This window comes from Pseudorca crassidens, chromosome 8, assembly GCF_039906515.1.
Source record: "Pseudorca crassidens isolate mPseCra1 chromosome 8, mPseCra1.hap1, whole genome shotgun sequence".
Lineage (NCBI taxonomy): Eukaryota > Metazoa > Chordata > Mammalia > Artiodactyla > Delphinidae > Pseudorca > Pseudorca crassidens.
The window spans coordinates 42,986,574-43,008,000 of record NC_090303.1 but is presented as its reverse complement, the minus strand read 5'-3'; the positions used below and the strand labels follow the sequence as shown (position 1 = coordinate 43,008,000).

The 21,427-nt window shown below is 36.6% G+C and overlaps 1 protein-coding gene across 1 annotated transcript in view; it reads right to left on the bottom strand.

Moving 5' to 3' along the window:
* Positions 1 to 21,427, bottom strand: part of THSD7A (thrombospondin type 1 domain containing 7A) — a 452,500-nt gene that overhangs the window by 11,806 nt on the left and 419,267 nt on the right. Inside the window, exons 17-24 of the mRNA XM_067746269.1 lie at positions 17,264 to 17,417; positions 13,985 to 14,129; positions 12,504 to 12,619; positions 8,936 to 9,053; positions 8,319 to 8,464; positions 7,729 to 7,903; positions 4,651 to 4,824; positions 487 to 582 (exon numbers count right to left, since the gene is read on the bottom strand). Coding sequence (XP_067602370.1) covers positions 487 to 582; positions 4,651 to 4,824; positions 7,729 to 7,903; positions 8,319 to 8,464; positions 8,936 to 9,053; positions 12,504 to 12,619; positions 13,985 to 14,129; positions 17,264 to 17,417 — 1,124 coding nt within the window. The remainder of the gene's footprint in view (positions 1 to 486; positions 583 to 4,650; positions 4,825 to 7,728; positions 7,904 to 8,318; positions 8,465 to 8,935; positions 9,054 to 12,503; positions 12,620 to 13,984; positions 14,130 to 17,263; positions 17,418 to 21,427) is intronic.

Genomic DNA, 21,427 nt, shown 5'->3' with positions numbered 1-21,427 from the left:
TTCTATATTAATGAATAAAAAACTATAAATCATAGATTCCTGAATTTAAGCAAAATATTTGGATTTGTGTCATCATATTCTCTTGGCAATATTTTTGGACTGCATGTATATTGCCTTTAAGGCACAGAAACAGAGTCAACAAAATATTGACTTTCTTAGCATGTAAGAAGTAAGTTATTAATATATAAGATTTCTAGGAAAAACAATCTGAGAATTATTTACTTATAATCATTTATTAGAATTAGACAGTATTTTAAGTAAATTATAGCAGCAATGTCTAAAATGGCTGGGTGAGGGAGAATTTAATTGAAACATTAAACAGTAAAATAATTTGTCATTGGTCATTAGGTGCACAGCTCAGGTGTCGTGAACCCAACCACGTGTGGAATACTCGAAGAATATCTTTGTTTTCTTAATTATTTTCTTTAACCAATTACATGTGTGTTACAGTAAGACTTTCAAAAAACAAAGAAATGGGAGGTTTACCTGTTACATTTATACCATCTGATCTCTGACACCAGACTGTTCGGGAAGAGCCCTTCCAAGCACTAGCCATCCATTTATACTCGTAACACTGTCCATCTGCAGGAACACAATTAACAGAGGCATTCTATAGGCCAGTGGAACAATCATGGAGATAGGGTATTAATAAAATATTTATAAACAATTGGAAAGGGATGAGAAGTCCATCCTGAATGATTCAAATGTCAAGTTATCCAGAAGTTGCCATATAAATGTTACAAAATTCCAGATACATACCTAAATTCCAACTAATTTTCTATGTCTGCTGTCATACTATCTAATGTGAACCTGGATTTTCAATTTAATTTTATGTTTATTTGAAGTATTATAAAATATCCAACATACAGACAAGGACAGAGAATAATTTAAAAAATATTCAATTACCCATCATTCAATTTTAACTAATATTACCATTTAGTCATATTTGCTTTATTTTTGGTTGTTGATGAGTAAAAAACGTAACAAATAAACTTGAAGTTCTATTATATTGCTTCCTGATCTGATCTCCCTCTTTGTTTCTCCAGCAATGCCCAGTCTTCTGAAGTAGATACATGCATTTCTGTGACATGGTTTTAATTCTTTTAATATAAATAGAATGTAAGTATAAATATATACAACCTATAAATTACTTATAGAATTATTTTTAGGTTTTTTTTTTGGTCTGTGTTGGGTCTTCGTTGCTGCACGTGGGCTTTCTCTAGTTGTGGTAAACAGGGGCTACTCTTCATTGCAGTGCGCAGGCTTCTCTTGTTGCAGAGCACAGGCTCTAGGCATGTGGGCTTCAGTAGTTGCAGAGCGTGGGCTCAGTAGTTGTGGCGCACGGGCTTAGCTGCTCTGCAGCATGTGGGATCTTCCCGAACCCCAGGGGTCGAACCCATATCCCCTGCATTGACAGGCGGATTCTTAACCACCGTGCCACCAGGGAAGTCCTTTAGGCAGTCTTAAAATTTAAAAAGTATCATACTGATACAAATGATACATACATCTTTTTGAAACTTAATAGTCAATGTTATATGTAACATAAAATGTTATAAATGAAATATTTCTATGTGATTTTTTTAATGCAGACATAGTCAATTTATTTTAACTGCTACATAGAATTCCATGGTACTATCTACTACAATTTATTTAGCTATTTCCTCTATGGGTGGACTTTTAGGTTGTTTTCAACTTATGCTTTTATAACAGTGCCTCAGTGGTCAGTCTTGCGCAAGTCTCCTGGTGCTTCTTCAAGGTAAATATTTAGAAGGGAAATTTCTGGGTATCATTGTAGGGATAGCTGAAACTTTACTAAATACAGCTTATTCTTTTCTTTAAAAGGTGACAGTTTACATACCCACCAGCACTGAATAAGAGTTACTATTACTCTAAACCCTCACAAATATTTATAAATTCCAGATTTAAATTTCTTGTCAGTCTTGTGCGTGTGGAAAGCTATCCTGTCATTTTTAACTTGTAGTTGATTACCAAAGCTATTAAACAGTGAGAAACATGTTTGGGACATTTAGATTTCCTCTTGTGAATTCCTTATGTATATCTTTTGGCTCCCCCCACCCCTTTTTTTCTACGGAAATCTATGCCTTTTCATATTGGGTTGTGGGAATTTTTTATTCTAGAATAACAATTCTCAAATTATGGTCCAGGGACCAGGGAAGACTTTGACATTCTTTCAGAGTACGTGTGTGATGATTTTCCCCTTTAACTACACACCTGGGTAAGTAAGGCTGGATTTTCTTCATATACATAAACTAAACTAAGATGGCAATAGACTGAATGCAGAAGCACAGAAGAGAAGCCAGCTGTCTTCTGTAAACCAGATGTTAAGCCAGAGATTTGAAAAAGTGTAAAACGAGACAATGACTGTCATTAAAGTTATTTTCTTTTTGTTTTGGAAAATAGTTATTTTTCAGGAAATATTTATGGTAACAAATTGATTTATGATTGTTTTAAATTATCAAATATTTTAAAACATCAGTTGTCATTTTTTAATATGAAAAATTTTGATATATATAACTCACAGAGAAAAGCAGTTTGGGGTACTCAGCAATTTTACAAGTATGAAATTGTCTTGGAATGCTGAAAAGATTTAGGATAGTTGTTCTAGACACTAATTCCTTAAAATTGACTTCACAAATATCTTTTCTAAGTCTGTGGCTTGTCCGGTAACTTTGTTTATAATCTATTTTACAGTGTAGAAGATTCAAATTTTGATTTAAAAGAATTTTTGTTTTTCATTTTTGTTTGTGATTTTGGTGTTGTATTGGGGAGATTTTCGTCATCTTCTTTTTCTACCCAACTTTGTTTTATTTCTTAAGATTTCACAATAAATGGGAGTTGTCTGTTTCTTTAAATTTTAATGAAACTCATAATTAAAGCCATTTAGGTTTTAGTGTGTGTGCATGTGTGAGAATATTTGATAGACCTGTGTTTTTAATAGTTGCAGAATCTATGGTTTAGCTTCTCTATTACTCTTGATAGATAACATTCTAAATTGTTGTCAAGTTTTTACATTTATTAGCAACATTTTTTCATAGAATTATATTTTTAAACACTATCTTATTATTAGTAGTAATTTTGTCCTTGTTTTTTCTTCATTGATTTTGCATGAGGTGGTCTATTTTGTTTGGTCAAAAAAACAAGCTACTGGCTTTGTTGATTATCTTGTTTATTTGTTTTCTATCTCATTGAATTTGTATTTATCAGTACTGTATACACTCTATTTCCCTTTTTTTTTTAAATTGGGTTGAAAGTCTAGCTCTTTTTATTTATTTGTTTATTTTAATTTAATTTTTTTTTTGCGGTACGCGGGCCTCTCACTGTTGTGGCCTCTCCCGTTGCGGAGCACAGGCTCGGGACGCGCAGGCTCAGCGGCCATGGCTCACGGGCCCAGCCGCTCCGCGGCACGTGGGATCTTCCCGGACCGGGGCGCGAACCTGTGTCCCCTGCATCAGCAGGCAGACTCTCAACCACTGCACTACCAGGGAAGCCTGAAAGTCTAGCTCTTATTAAACTTTTCTCCCTCCTATATAAGAATGTAAAGCTTCAAATTACCTTCCAAGAACTTCTGTGCTGCATCCTGCATAACATTTGATATGTAATGCTCTAGAAATGTAGCTTTCGGTTTTCACTTCTGTGTGGGCATGGGGAGAATTTCTTGGCAATTTTTACTGATTCCTAATTTTACTTCATTGTCATTTCAGGGTAAACAATTCTTTTTCTTTTCTTGGGAATTATTTCATTTATTGTAACCTCTGACCTTTCTCTCCTTTACCTACCCAGGAATATGAAATCTGGTTGGTAAATTTGGGAAGACTTAACTAAGAAGGTAGATAATTCTATAATTCTTGGGTTAAGGCATCTAGCTCAATTGGCTTTCATTCTAAGCACTGTTCTCCAACATTCTAAGCTTTCTTCAACTTTTCAGCAATATAGATGTTATTTTGGCTCCTATTTGCTAATATATGTCATACTCAGTTGCTTCAGAACACAAGCAGGAATGAGAGGGTTGTTTGTTGAGCAAGACATTCTCCACTAGATAACAATTCTCTTTTTTTCATTTAGATTTCTTCTGTGTTCCCAAACTAGAACATTTTAATGCTCTGTGGTTCTTGTGAATGTCATCTATTGCTTATATTGGGTGCATGGCTCTATGTGTATGTACACATATACACACAGACATATAAAGATGTATTTTTATATATGCTGTATGTCAAATTTAGACTAATCCTTACCAATACTTAGATTTATCAATTTCTGAGAATATAGTAAAATATCTCATTTTGCAGTTGCTTTGTAATTTTTCTTTCTCTCTTTTGATTTAAATAAATTGAGGATATTCTTACATTCACACATCATCAGGGTTGCTACAGGTGTACAAATAACTTGCTCCTAATCATCTCAGCCTTCTTTAGCTCATAAAACTTGGAAATATTTTTACAATATTTCATTTATGAAGGGTGGCAAGACTTTTAGTCTCTAAATATTTAGAATTCAGAATCATACCCTGAATTCTCAACTTTAAGTGGTATCTTAGCAAATTTGCTTATTCAACAGAAAATTTTATATCTTATACTTTTGCTTATCAACACAAAACTAAAATAAATAGATTTCATGAATGGTAGCACTCACCATCACATGATTTTGTTTCTAACATCTGCTCTGGGCACAGGTGTTGATTCTCTAGCTCTTGTATAATCACTGCTCTGGAACGGACCTGTATTCCACCAAAACCTAGGTCCTCACCATTCACACAGGTCAGCTGACACATGCTCCAGGAAGACCACTCCTTCAAGTAACAGTCACCTGCAAAACACAAGTTTGTAGTTTATACCCATACCCATAAAGAATAGCCAGCCAGATTATCATTTTATGTTTAACCCGACTGAGCAGTGTTTTTAGGTATGCCAGTCATTCATGATATTTGTAAGATTTGTATAAGTATTTAATATTTGCAAGTTTGTATGTGGTTCTGTAAGTTTGTATTAATAGTGTTATTTTCTGAGTGGATGTTACTGAGTATAGCATATGTGCTGCTTAATGTGTTATTTAAGGCTTGTGTTTCCTTATTAATTTTCTGTCTGGATGATCTGTCCATTGGTGTAACTGTGGTGTTAAAGTCCTCCACTATTATTTTGTTACTGTTGATTTCCCCTTTTATGGCTGTTAGCATTTGCCTTATATATTGAGGTGCTCCTATGTTGGGTGCATAAATATTTACAATTGTTAGTTATATCTTCTTCTTGGCTTGATCCCTTGATCATTATGTAGTGTCCTTCTTTGTCTCTTTTAATAGTCTTTATTTTAAAGTCTATTTTGTCTGATATGAGTATTGCTACTCCAGCTTTCTTTTGATTTCCATTTGCATGGAATATCTTTTTCCATCCCTTCACTTTCAGTCTGTATGTGTCCCTCGGTCTGAAGTGGTTTGGATTAAATGCTGTGACCAAAAGACATAGACGGACCGAATGGATATAAAAACAAGACCCAAATATATGCTGTCTGTAGAGACCCAGCCATAAAAAGAACAAAATAATGCCATTTGCAGTGACATGGACAGACCTAGAGATTCGTCATAGTGAGTGAAGTAAGTCAGAGAAAGACGAATATATGATATTGCTTATATGTGGAATCTAAAAAAATGGTACAAATGAACCTATTTACAAAACAGAAATAGAGTCACAGATACACACTACTATATATAAAATAGATAAGTAATACGAACTTACTGTGTAGCACAGTAACTCTACTCAGTGCTCTGTACTGACCTATATGGGAATAGAATCTAAAAAAGAGTGGATATATGTATATGTTTAACCGACTCAGTTTGCTGTACAGCAGAAACTAGCAAAACATTGTAAATCAACTATACTCTAATAAAAATTTTAAAAAAAAAGAGGAAAAAAAGCCAGTATGGCACTGGCACAAAAACAAAACTATTGATCAATGGAATAGGATAGAAACCCCAGAAATAAACCAATGCACCTATGGTCAACTAAGGTATGACAAAGGCGTCAAGGATATACAATGGAGAAAAGACAGTCTCTTCAATAAGTGGTGCTGGGTAAACCAGACAGCTATGTGTAAATGAATAAAATTAGAACATTCTCAAATACCATACACAAAAATAAACTCAAAATGGATTAAATGTAAGACCAGACACTATAAAACGCTTAGAGGAAAACATAGGCAGAACACTCTATGACATAAATCGCAGCAAGATCTGTTTGGATCTACCTCCTAGAGAAATGGAAATAAAAACAAAAATAAACAAATGGGCCCTAATGAAACTTAGAAGCTTTTGCACAGCAAAGGAAGCCATCAACAAAACGAAAAGACAACCCACAGAATGGGAGAAAATACTTGCAAACAATGCAACTGACAAGGTCAGCTCCAAAATATACAAACAGCTCATGCAGCTCAATATCAAACAAACAAACGAACACCCCCCCCCAAAACAACAACAACAGAATTAAAGAATGGGCAGAAGATTTAAATAAGACATTTCTCCAAAGAAGACATAAAGGTGACCAAGAAGCACATGAAAAGATGCTCCACATTGCTAATTATTAGAGAAATGAACTTCAAAACCATTCCTGGGCATATATCCAGAGAAAACCATAATCCGTAAAGATACATGCACCCAAATGTTCATTGCAGCACAAATATCATATGATATCACTTATATGTGGAATCTAAAAAAATGATACAAATGAAGTTATCTACAAAACAGACGTCAAAAACAAATTTATGGTTATCAAAGGAAAAAGGTGAGGGGGAGGGATAAATTAGAAGTTTGGGATTAACATATACATAGTACCATATATAAAATAGATAAAGACCTACTGTACAGCACAGGGAACTCTACTTATATTTTGTAATAATCTATATGGGAAAAGAATCTGAAAAAGACCATATACACACACACACACACATCTGAATCACTATGCCGTACACCTGAAACTAACACAATATTGCCAATCAACTACACTCCAATATAAAATGAAAATTTAAAAAGATAGGCAATTCACTTCCAATCTTGTTCTTTTCTAGCCCACCAATACACTGTTGCCCCTATATCTTTCTTAAGGCCACAGGGTCATGCTTGACACTGAGGTTATTTTGACCTTCTATCTACCCTAAAGTCCTCTGCATCAAGCCCAAATTCCTAATCATTAACTTATCACTTCCTGCTATTTATTTCTAAACTACTTGATATACGTTTGCTTTCTACATTTTCCTGCTTGTACCTCTGTGTCCAACACTGAATCCGAATTTCTTTCATTCAAAATTTTCTTCCATAATACTATTTTTTCTCACTCTTGAATGGTAATTTATCTAGGGGTAGAATTTTAGCTATTATATCTAATAGCTAATATATTTCAGCTAATATATCTAGGGGTAGAATTTTCATACTCTCCCTGTCAAGCATGAGCCTAAGGCCTTAATTTTCATTCTTTGCAGAAGTTAAAACTCGAGGGGGGTGAGTGTCAACAGAGGCCACGTAGGAGAACTGGACTTCACCCCCACCTGGCAGTAAGGAGCAGTGCCCCCCTTCATCCACGCTACAGTGTCTAGCTGTTGGTACAGATATTACTGAATGAGAAGACTGTTGACATCTCTTAACTTAAACTTATACATGCAACCCCTTCTCCACCCTGGTCCTGGTAAGGAATGGCCAAAGTACGAATTCTGTTTTGCTGTTGTTACCTGGGCAAGGCCGGGTGCAGGTTTCCTCAAGAACCACTTTTTTATTACCATCTATAATGGGTTCGATATCAGTACAGAATTCTTCATCCACTACCTTGCTGAAATCATCAGCTGACCCATCACTCACTACACAAGAAATATTCCTTGTTCTGGTCCCTTCGCCACACTGGGCATCCTGAAATGGAGGAAGAAATAATTAGGAAAAAAAAATAATTCATTGGTTAGCTTATTGCTTACAGTCATCTCTGCACCATTGATTTTGATTTATGAGCAGTTAAAGGAGCATTTGAAACCCTAGGGAAGAAGTCCTATAGGGCAGTAGCTATAAAGCATAGCATGAACAATTTATTTGTTTTCTAGCCAAAGACAGGCAAATAAATTTTCATTAAAATGAATCAGCCTCCAAATGGTTTTAAAATACAGGACAGGGAGTGCTTGTTATCGAAACTAATTAAACAGTTATGAAATGGCAAGGTACCTAAAATCTTTAACAGGAAACATGCTATCTGTAAGCTCTGCAAATATTTCTGAAACCAAGTCTCTCCAGATAAAGAATACACACTTCCGTACAACTTTTTGAGATTGGTTACCTGCACTTGGCATGCAGACCACTGGCTGTATTGCCACCGATAACAGGGCTTCACTGGGCAAGGCTTAGACTGTTCCATCAGGGCAGGGCATGGTCTTCCATCACCCTGAAAGGGCTGGGTTACTGTTCTTCTTCGGATCATTTTTCCTTTAAGAGATACGAAGTGGTGCAACCTCAGTGATACACTACAATTGTGCAAGCATATATCTTTTTTTTTTTTTTTTTTGTGGTATGCGGGCCTCTCACAGCTGTGGCCTCTCCCGCTGCAGAGCACAGGCTCCAGACGTGCAGGCTCAGCAGCCATGGCTCACAGGCCCAGCCGCTCCACGGCATGCGGGATCCTCCCGGACCGGGGCACGAACCCGCATCCCCTGCATCGGCAGGCGGACTCCCAACCACCGCGCCACCAGGGAAGCCCAAGCACATATCTTACTGGGAGAAGGCGTCAAAGACATTTCTTCCGAAATTAGAGGAACAAGTAAGGCTTAGATGTTTTGGAAAGAAAGATACCCTGATTCAACCTTTCTGCAGATTATTTGATATGACTTAAAGCAAGAGGGACATTTTATTTCATATTCCTTGACCATCAGTCTAATGCCAAATAAAGCACAAACAAACCTGTGAGGCCACATGTTTGAGAACACTCTGACCAAGGAGACCAGTCAGAAAGCTGACAGTTCACAGGACATTCCACCATGCAGGACGTGTTCATCTGCCAGTTCTTCTCCAGGCCAAGCTGAAAGGATAGAGGTAGATCTATTTGTACTGACAGGAAGGCATGACCACAGTGCAGTGTTGATGGAAGGAAGAAGGAAGGGCAAGATTGGAGCGGGGATGAGAGGAGAGGAGAGGAGAAGAATAAGCAATATGCATAATAAAATAAAAAGATGTCTGCAGGACAAAGACCCAAACTGTTAAAAATATAAAGTGGTTCAATCCAGGAGAGTGGGAGCAAAAGGAACAGGATGAATAGAGGAGCCCATTTACTCAATATACTTATATATTGTTGAATTTTTTATATAAAAAGTGAAAAAAGGAAGATTTAATCTCCAAATTAGTTGAATTTCCCTAAAGGAGGAATAAATAGGTGGAAGCACAAATATTTTCTATTAGTTAAAAAGCAAGAATATCATCACTATACAGATATATAATTGTATTTGGGGGATATTATTTATTTTTACTTGTGCATGTCAAACTGCAAAAAGAGCGAGGTTAAAGACCAATTGCCACTCAAAGCCAAAAATATAATGTACTAAAATAATATAAAATAGTTTTAAAGTAAGCTACCTCTCTCAAAAGGAGGGGTGGGTCACTAGAATTTTTATTATGAATATTTTATATACATTTATTATTTTTTAAAAAAGATTTTCTCTTCCAGAACTGATCTCAGCAGCTAACTGTGGTGTAATTGTTATTTTGGCATTAGTCTCTCATCAGATAATAATGTTGTGCATTTTACTGCATTAAGTAGCATTACTTATTTAAGTATTCTACGTTTAAAATGAAGGATGAGATTTCAAACTCATCCACTGTATATTCAAACATTTAAAAAGTCAAAGGTACAAAGTGGCATTGAAATAGAAAAAATAAGGCTTCTTAGGAAAGTGCAATTTTTTAAATTAGTCATCCTTGGGGATTTTCAAGACCTTTTTTATATCTGCATGAAAGTAAGTTTATAGTGTCTAATTTATAGAGCAGAAAATGGCAAAAGAAAGTTTTTTCTGAAATGTTATGTTGCGATTCAAGTAGAACTCTTGGCTCTAAGTTATGCACTGAGAGAGGATCAGATCAACGATTTATGTACCAGATCCCTCTGTAAACACTCTCATTATATTCTCCATCAGTAATACTTGACAAAGCTGAGTATTTGGTATGAAAACTTTTACCATATCACTTAATTTAAAATTAAATTAAATCACTTATAATCACTGGAGATTAGAAGTTTTAAGGTGATACGATAAAAATGATGTGTTAAATTTAAGGTACCTAATAGTTCCATGGAGAAAGGTTTTGAATCACAGAATTCAACTACTACTGGCTTATTTATTTTGCTAGAGGGTTAAAAAGGATGTCTGTTTACAGATACTTTGGGTACCCAGTAGTAAGACATTTCAATTCTGTACTACTTTTTCTCTTAAATTTGTTGTAGCTTCTTTTTCTCCTCTCTCTGTATCTATCTATCTATCTATCTATCTATCTATCTATCTATCTATCTATCTATCTATCCTATCATCTATCTAATCTATCATTTATCTAAACGTATGTTCAGGGATAAAAGAATAGGAAAGGAGAAACCAGTTATTAGGTATCTGGTGAATTAATGTCTGAAAAACATCAAAGACAAAAGTGCTATATAAATGCTGGATGGATTTAACCCTAATTTTCCTCTTTGTTGGACAGTAATGCCATCTTTCTTTTGGGCTGTTAGAGAAACAGCAAGAGTTAGCTACTGCTATTACACTCAATTCAGGGTTTGCACATGTATGAGTAGGTAGGCAATCTACTGTTAAAAAAGATAGCCAGCTTTTCTCAGGGCTGTTATTTAAGTCTACTGCTTTTTAGGGTGGATAAAATGGGATATGAGTTGTTTAATCCAATTCCTACAGAGAGTAGCACTGCTCTCCCTGAATACAGGGTTTACTAAAATGTTATGATTTGAATCCCTGTCATCACAGTATTCAAACATTATAATATTTGTACATAAAAGTAAATTTATCTAGGCTCCTGGATACGTAAAATTATTTCTCAGGTTTTTACCCACATTTCACTTAAGAAATAAAAGGCCCTATTTATATCTTTGTCCTGTAGTCATGAGATATTTAAAAACTGGCCTTGTATGATTTGGGTTTAGCTTTCTAAAAGCTCTCAGAGCTATTAATAGTTATCTCATTCTGACCCAGGAGGACACTTACATGTGCATTTGCAAAAAAAGAGACATATTAACCACGTAGAGGTAGACCACAGAAAGCTCTCCAGCCTGTATATAACTATAATAACATTCATTAATAATAATGTTATTTTTATAATGGTCACATCACTTCGATGTTATTAGTTTCAAAGCCACACTGATTCAGGTATAAAATTTCTGATGAAATCTAAAGCAGTAATTGACTAAGTTATGTTATAAGATGACAGAGCAATTTATTAACTCAACAATTTGTTTTCAGCACACTTGGGAGCTCTGTTCCCATGGACAGAGATACAGATAGTTAAATTAGGTCCACATGATAATATCAAAGATATCAAATGGATTAAAATACTTCCATCTTGAGTTTTCCCTTAGGAGTTTGAATAATTTACCACGAGCTTATAATAACCCCTAGAATGTGTACACAGACGTCATGGTCCCAAGTCTACTGAACCCTAATGAGGTTATAAGTTCCTCCCGGGTGTTGCAGGTCTGTGGAGGCTGTTGCTTATCTTGGTTCACGTTTAACCCAGTGGCCTCGGATGCAGGAGGAGTCAAAATCTGTCAGGAATGTGAGTGCCCTTTTGGTCTGGAAACCAGACAAAATAATCAAAACCCAAAGTGTAGCTTCATGAATACTACCGAAGGACAACAACTATGTTTTCTCGCGTTTCCTAAGGTCATATTAGAAATGATAACATTACTTTTGTAAATTGGAGAATTAACAGTTACATTTCTCTGTACCTAAAAGACACTAATGGCAGACTCTATTCCTTTGTTTGAACTTCAAGCTCTCTCTTACCCAGACCTGAGTCTTAGACTCTCACAGCTGGGTATTAGGTGCTAATATCAAAATCTGCTACCGAACCACATGTGATCAATGTTTTGCAACAGAGAGAATAAATGATGGCTCTTGGCAGGTGTCCCAGGCAACACAAAATTCATATGAAATTACAAAAGATGATGAGTAGTCTGATTAAGATTTATTGCCTTTATTCACCTTGATTACTTACTGTTCCCCGAGCATTTCTTTCAGAATAGGCTAATTAGCATACCTTTGGGCTCCAAGCAGAACAAAATACAGGAAATTATGTGTAGAAATCAGTAGTGTTGGACAGTGTCTCTTCTCAAGAGAGTGTTTAGCAGCCTCTGAATAGTGCCGAAAACATCTGCTGGCAACGAGCTGCATAAAGCGCTGGTCAGGTCACTTGGCTCAGCATGAATTGAAATTATTAGGGAAGAATTTACTCGCAAAGACATAACAAAGCATCCCCTCACCTCTTCACAATATTTCAGGTTAACCGACTTGCCATCACTTCGAACACAATCCAGCATCCTCGTTTTCATGCCATTTCCACAAACTGCCTTCTCACTCAGCTGGCACGTACTCCAGTCTGGAAGGAAGGGAGCATATCAGAACAGAAGGCTATGCATGAACCGGATTTCAAATGAAACTCGGATGACCTGAATCCCATATTTAATTCACAACTGCTTCCTAAGCCCCGCAATCAATCATCCCACACGCAGAGCGTATGGGCCCCGGCTTTGAACATATCTGGAGTCAAATGGAAATGCTGGCGTTGCACATCGCTACAGGGACTATTCCTGAGGCAGATGTCTCCCTGACAATCTTGCTAGCTAGCTGTTTGGTGATACTGTAGAAATGGCTGTGGCCTGCAGATCAAATGTCATTTAAAAACTTTTCTCCTAACGAAAGTAGAAATTTACATTTCAACATTTTTGTTTAAGCAAAATAATCATAATTTTAATGGCTCGTACTTTAGGTAGTTATATCCAAATAAACCTGTCTTTCACTTACTGTCCGTACTGTAGAATACTGTAAAATGTACGCTTATTTATTTCAAAATCACTTTGGCCATATTTATTTAATTCCCTTTATTATATGTCTTTTGCAAAATAATTCTTTCTTTCCAGGGTAACGTAGCATGCCCCAGAGAACTGTGATTTCATTGTGTCATGAAAGGAAACTGAAAAGAAAAACCAAAAGAAGCAAAAAGTCAATCTGACTGCTGTGTGTCACTGTACAGTCCCTGGGGTTTATTTTGGTGTGAAAATTACTTGGGAAAAATTCCAGAGTAAGCTTCAGTGTTGCCCTAAGTCATACAAACCATGAAAGTCTTCTTTCCTAGAGTATATGCCTTGATGGTGTGAGATGAGTGTTTGGGAAAGAAATGGAATTTAGAATAAGCCTTTTTTTCCTAAAAAAACCCTCATCTATCTTTTTTCTCCTATACCTTTGATAATATTTATATCTCTGAAATGTTTATATTCTCTTCACGCACTTCTTGGCAAGCTTAAGATTGCTGATGTCTTTACAGCAGACTAATCATGCCTGTGAACTGCCCCCACGGAAAGAACTGTTGTCCCAGTATTCACAGTGATTAAACACATTCTGAAGAAGAAAGACATCTTTCAATAAACTGATACCCATGGGAAGATATACCTTTTATGTGCACCTTCTGAAAGTGGGAGGGTGGCTTAAATAGGAACCCTTAGACTATTCTCCGTCTGCCTTAAGAGCTAATGTTTGTGTGATCATTTCATTCTCTATTTTGATGTTTATGAAAAATAAGGCAGATAAATATTTCTTTCAGTTAATACGGAATTATTTCTGGGAGAGGAAGCAGCATGTCCAAAAGGCACGCAGATGGAGTTGACCAACACTTCCGGAAATGCTGCTGAGCTGACAGACGTGGGATTTGGCCTTTAACTCTATAAGGAGATGACTATTCACATACCTGTTACATTATAATCATAGTGGAAGCAGTTTTTGTTCAGGTTACAGGGTTCCTTCTCAACAGCATCAGGGCAGGCTCTTCCTTCATCAGCAGGTTGTCTGATGGGATCAGCTGACCTTTGCCGGAAACTGCTTTGATTGCAAGGCTGACAAAGAATAATATAACTCCTCAGAAAGGTGAATACTCAGCCACACAAGAGCTAATGTATTAGGGAGAGCACTGGAGCAAGAGCTAGAACCTTTGGGACACTGGCTAACTTAAACAATCTCATAACACCTCAGTTTCTTCATTTATAAAATCAAGGTGTTGGATGAGTTTCTGATGTTCCAGCTAGCTCTAAGATGCTGGGAACAGGCAATGTTGTCTGCCATTCCAGTACACAAAGAATGTAGCCTGCTGTCTCAGTTCTACAATGATCAAGGCACCAGCCACTGCAGCTGCTGCAGGTGATGTGCCCCGAGCGAAACAGGATGGAGGAAAAGAGGTAGCATTCTGTGCTTTGGATACTGACCCAAGATAGTTAAGATACATGTCTAAGGAATAATTTCAATGAGCCCAGATTCTTGCATCTTCCTATACACAGGAAAGCACTAAAGTCATTAACTAGAGATGTCTGTTTTAGTGATTAGCAGTAATCTTTTGATGTCTGACTGTATGTTCTTTCCCAGCAAAAAACTCCTGTTTATCCTGGCTCCTCCTTTACCTTTTCAGAGCAGTTCCTCAGAGCTATCTAAAAGGTTGTCTCCCAGGCTATAATCCTCAGTAAGATCCCCGAATAAAGCTTAACTCGCAACTTTTAAGCTGTGTGTGTTTCTTCAGTCGACAATGCTTAAGAGATGTGTCTAACCTGAAAAGATATCTGCACCCCCTTGTTTATTGCAGCACTATTTACAATAGCCAGGATATGGAAAAAACCGAAGTGTCCATCAATGGATGAATGGATAAATAAGTTGTAGTATAATTATACAGTGGAATATTATTCAGCCATAAAAAATGAGGATTTCTACAATTTGTGACAACATGGATAGACCCTGAAGGCATTACGCTAAGTGAAATGTCAGACAGAGATAAACAAATACTGTATGATCTCACTTATATGTGTAATCTAAAAAACAAAAGGAAAAACAAAACTCATAGAAAAAGAGATCAGACTTACAGTTACCAGAAGTGGGGGTAGGAGAGAAGGGAGAATTGGAGGAAAGTGGTCAAAAGGTACACATTTCCAGTTATAAGATAATAAGTAGTAGGGATGTAATGTACAACATGATGACTGTAGCTAACACTGCTGTATGCTATACAGGAAAGTTGTTAAGAGACTAAATCTTAACAGTTCTCATCACAAGCAGAAAATTCTTGTCCTTTATTCTTTTCTTCTTTCTTTTCATCATACCTATTTGAGAAGATGGATGCTACTGAACCTACTGTGGTAATCATTTCACAATATATGTAGATCAAACCATCATGCTGTATGCCTTAAACATACAATGATGTCTGTCAATTATTTCTCAGTAAAACTGGGAGCAGAAGAGTCTATGTGTCGAATATTAATAGATACATCACATCATCCACACACACATACATATGGTCATATTAATTACTGTAGAATACTAATAACTAACAATACTAATAATACTAATACTAATAACTACTAATAACTAATACAGAAATTATAATCTATTTATCTAATATAGTTGACAGGACCTGAAAAATGGTTTTAAGGATGAACTTTAAATAACTAGTTATATACAGCCTTTATTTTCCTAATGTGCACACATATATGCACACAAACACAACTTAGCACGAATTAAAAAGACTGGTTGCCATTCTCCTACTGGTACAGTCTTGTTTTGAAAACATTTGGTTACTAAGATCAGAAACAGTAACTTCAAATCTGATGCTATGGAATTAAATAGAATAGAAAATCATTTGCATATGCTTGTGAAACAGCTGATTCTTTTTTTTTTTTTTTTTCTTCTTTGGTTCGCGGGCCCCTCACTGTTGTGGCCTCTCCCGTTGCAGAGCACAGGCTCCGGACGCGCAGGCTCAGCGGCCATGGCTCACCGGCCCAGCCGCTCCGCGGCATGTGGGATCCTCCCGGACCGGGGCACGAACCCTTGTTCCCTGCATCGGCAGGTGGACTCTCAACCACAGCGCCACCAGGGAAGCCCGAAACAGATGATGCTTAATTGCAATTTAACCTGTATCCAAGTCAACTGCCAGCCCTGTTTTGCTCCTGCTCTATCAGTTGGCTGCTAATCAGCATCTTTAATAATGTTAGCACTGAAATAGAAAATTAATTTCTCCTTGAAAACATGTATCTGTCCCATATTATATTTCAGCAAATCAATTCCACATTAGATGTACCTTTTCCATGATTTGATGCCATTCTGAAGTGTGCAGCTTTACAAAGGTACACAAGGGTAAGCCAAATTTCCCACATCATCAGCCAGTTCTGTTTCAAGTGACTCTCCTCCCAGGGTCCCATGGAAGAGGCCCTACGGGCTGCTGAAATCTAGAAGCTTTGTGTGATTGGAAACTGTCAGCTGGCTTTCCAGGCCCAAAGAGACTCAAGAGTCAGTGTGTGGAAAGAGATTCACTGATGCACAGCTTTCTTCTTTCTATTCCCTTTCTTACCAGGATCTTCTGTGTCAATACTCCTGCTGCCATACCCCTACCGTGTGAAAGATTATTCCTACAATTTTAAATGGATTGGGCAAAAAGCAAGGGATGGTAATAACCTGACACCATTAAAGTATTTTTACTAGATTTTCATTCTTTTTCCCTTTACCTGGAGGGAATCATTATCACCACTGCAGTTTTTAACATGCTGTGAATTCATAAGCAAATGTAAAGGCATTTTGGGACTTCCCTGGTGGTGCAGTGGTTAAGAATCCACCTGCCAATGCAGGGGACATGGGTTCAATCCCTGGTCTGGGAAGATCCCACATGCCGCGGAGCGTCTAAGCCCTTGTGCCACAACTATTGAGCCTGCGCTCTAGATCCCACGAGCCACAACTGTTGAAGCCTGTGCTGGGTTTAGGAGGACGGTGGAGGAGCATAAAGCTTGCAAGAGGTTGAGCTGTTTCAGTGTGAGCCAAACATTGCTGATTTTAAATGGCACAGTCATAAGAATGAAGTAGCCAAAAATACGCCTTGCTTTGGTAACTAATTTAGTAACTAATTTAGTAACCAAGCTATTATTTTCTTAATAATATTTTTAAAGCTTTAGTGGTAAGGAATTAAGCAAATTCTACATTAATAAATGGTTAATTGTCTCACCAAAGTGCATCGGGTCCACGGACCCCATTCAGTTATCACACAATCCTCGGGACATGGTAATTTGCACTCTCTAGAGCCCAGAGGCATCTCTTCTGGGTCACAGAGGTAATCCTCTACATGGTCAGAAGGGCCATCCGCCGTGTTCTGCATGCATCTAGAAGAAAACATACCTATCAGTGAAGGAACTGGGACAACTGAACAATGGCCAACCCGTAAGGTACAGGGTTTTTCATAAGACATCACCATGGAGATGGGGGATGGGAAGCTTTGCATTTAATGAATAAAATTCTCCAAACATAAAGACGTAAAAGGATCTCTGCCTCCCATACCTAGTTGTATAGCTAATGATTTAAAAATCTATGCTTGCATGTATCATAATCTTTTAAAGTTATAGCCACTGTGTATACACTCTGTACATAAACTATGTGTCTTCCTCTTAAAGGAGAGGGTCACTTACACCCATATATGATGCAGAAACTAATGAGTTCACCAAAGATATTCATAGATGGGTTACAATTTTGGAATATAATGCATGTTTTTCTTCTGAGGAAAATGGTGAATTCCATGGAGAAGGCAGATTCATATATGATGGAAGACAAGGCACACTGAAATCTCCTAGGGAGAGATTTCAGTAAGTGGTTTTGAGAAAGTAACTGATGGCATTTATCAAGTTGTTTTGTCATTTCAAAAGTAATTTTCGCTTCCCATCTGCTGATAACCTTAAAAGAAAGGCAGAAGTGAAGAGACAATCATAAGAATAATAGCGCAAATTCTCTAAACGTGGTTGTTGGGATCTTCCTATATCTTGACCTTTTTTATTCTTAGTTTTCCTTTTAACAGAACAAATTCTAACATTTTATTACATTTCATTCTATTGTAAGCAGTCATAAAGGGCTCCTTAGTCATCTCTTGGGAATCTAATTAAAGTGGCTAGTACCAGACTTAACTTTTACTGTAGTTAATAATCTCTCAAGGCACTTTTCGAATAGAAGAGAAAAACTTTATCCCTCATTTGTAACTCAGAGAAGGTCAACCAAATTAATAGGTTTGGGAAGAGAACTGCATTGCAAGAGATGAAAAGGAAGGCTTGAGCTCTTAAGCCTCTCAAACCCACTGCAATGTTTTAAACTGTTGGTTGCATTACGTTACCAATTATATCTGGAATGTCAACTTTTCTCAGGGATTTACAATCAGTAGGGACATTGCATCTTCACAAATCTCCTCTGCAGAATCACGTTTCTATACAGCGCTGCTAATTTTAAGAGAAATGTGGTTTTCCTGTGGAATGCATTCAAAGACTGGAAAACTAAGCTGTTGGTTATATCTTAACTGGGTTTGTAAGCTGGAAAAATATCCACACAAATACCCACCTCTGCATTTTTTTTGATACTGAATAAATATATAAAAGGTAATCACAAAAATATGCAAATGTAGACAGACATTTATATAGTTTCATTGTTGAAGGAAAAAAATAAATTATAAATTTCTCTGGGAGAATTTTAGTTTCCCAGGAAAAAAGTTCTAGCTTCAGTGGCATTTTAAAAATGTTCTGTTGACAGCAGCTATGAGAGGACGGAGCAGACGGGACAGTTCAATCTCCAAAGTTGGATTTGCTAAGAAAAGATTACATTAATGTGAGGCCCTGACATGATGTACAAGGATTAACTTGCAAGATTACCTATTGATTCAAAGTTAAGGACAGATGTTCAATACTCTATTAAGTAGTTATGTGCATAAAACTTTGTTTTCAAAGGTATTTCTTTTCCTTCGATTTTTACTATACAGGTAATAGATTCATTTTAGGAAAATCACAAGAAATAATACAAATTCACTACATTCTATCAGAGATAACCACTCTTAACAGACTACTATATTTAAACATATATTTTCATTTCATTAAACAGGAGCAAACTTCACCTACTATCTGTACCATTTAGGAAAAACATCAACAATACATTATAAAAATCTTTTTGTGTTATTAACTGTGTTTCTAAGACATAATTTTTAATGATTACATTTGAATTCCATCTTTTGAATGTGCCACAATTGCTAAAAAACCCTTCTTGTTGACATTCAGATTATGTTTTATTTATTTGAGTTAGTATTAATGATACTTTTATCACTGCAGAATAGAATAAATATTTGGATCAAGTCTTGAGCCCAAAGGGAAGCACTTTAAGTTCATTTGCTTTCTTCAAATTCCTGGCCTTTTCTCCTTTCCATAGGAGAAGGGATTATGCTGTGAGAATACTGAACTATTTTAGAAAACAACCACCAAGTTGGAGGCCAAGGGTGGGCCCAGATGCCCACCACAGTTGTAGCAATAAGGGGGTGCATTGCCTGCAGAAAATTCAAAAGCAACAATAGAAATAACCAAATCTGTTTGGTTTTTATTATCATCATGTGCTGGCAATTCTACAAAAATGTTAGTGAAAAAATATTCCTTCCCAGCAGGGCAAACCACTACTATTACTCAGTCTTTGATGTCACACCATCCTAAAAGAGAAAGAATGAGATATTTTGAAACCTGCCCTCTTATAGACTCTTCTGTCCTGAAATGTCACCCAATGCTTGCATCTAACAGGACATTTGACCTTAATTAGCAGAGGGTAAGGTTTGGGAGGTATACTACTGAATAAAGAAAGAAACATTATTACACAATCAGAAATTCCAATCAATACTGATCTTCTATTTTCTCCGTTTGCATTAAAAATGTTTACTGGAAAAATAAGTTGCCTAGAAAAGTTACTGTGTTTAAGATGTGTTTGGAAATGTTGAGAATACCTATTCACAAAGCAAAAAGAAGCAACATATACACAGCCGAAGGGAAAGCCGAAAGAAGTTCATTATTATAATTTTTTAAATAACAAAAAACACAACCTGATCAAATTTTTAATGTAAGAAAAATATTTTTATATTTGAAAGAGAAATTTTAAATTTGGCAGAAGATTGGTAGAAAACAGAATCTCTGTCTTTTTCTTCCCTGTTTCCCTATTAACTCATTACCTCCACCCCACCTCATCCACCTTTAAAAGTTACTCCGTAAAATAACTTGAGAGTTCAGATGGGCTTTTGAAAAAAGAGAGAGAGACTATTTTTACTGGAAGAAATGTTTTACATAGTGTGCCAAGGTTTTATGATATAAACGTTAACTTGTTCTACTTTCCTATTGAAACAGATTAAGAAATAGGAATCTTAAATTCATGAAAAATTATGTCATGAGTGAGAATGGGATTCTTCACAACAGTTGTTGTCAGGTTTGGGATGTTTTTATGTTTTTCTTTACTGTGTGTCACTCAGCAGAGTTAGAAGAAACTGGTTGTAGTTAAAGAGTGACAAGAGACTTGAGTTTGAATGCCACTGTCACTTTACTAGGTGTGTGCTCTCAGCACACTACTTAGTAAGTACTTCTGAATCTACTCTGTAAAGTGGAGATAATAAAGCCTCATATACTTGTTTCCCAGGTTTGAGACCCTTAAGGATCATACGTAGATGGTGTAGGGATAAGTTAATGAGTTAATTTAATTGTATTACAATTATTACAATAATTTAATTGTATTAGGTTTTAGGGAAGTTCTGTGAATACGACAGGGTCTCAGTTTGGAGAAACAGGATTTAATAAAGGGGACAGACATGTAGATGGATCTTTCAAAACAGTGAGGGGTATGTGGGGTATTATAGAACAAGGCTGCTCAGTAGAGCTTTCTATGACAATGTAAATACTGTGCTGTCTCACAGAATTGCCACTAGCCACCTCTGGCTATCGAGCACTTAGAATGTGTCTAGTGTGACTGAGGAAATGCATTTTATTTAATTTTAATAGATTTAAAGTGAAATAGTCACACGTGGCTAGTGGCTGCCCTACCGGACAGTGTGGTTCAGAAAACAAATGAGAGGCACTAGCCAGCGGGGAGGTTTAGGGAAGGCTTCCTAGAGCAGATGAGAGTATTCAAAAGATAGCCAGTTTGATACAAAGGATAAAGAGTTTACAAAAGATTATCACTAAGATACAGTTAGAAATATATTTGACCTTTAAGGAAGAAGTTACTGGGGTTGGAAAATCTGCATTCATTCACCTCACATTCAATATGCAGCCCTTTCCCTGCAAGAGTACCTTGAAGCAAAGCTTCCTAAAATCAGAAGGCAGAGGATGAAACACTGCTG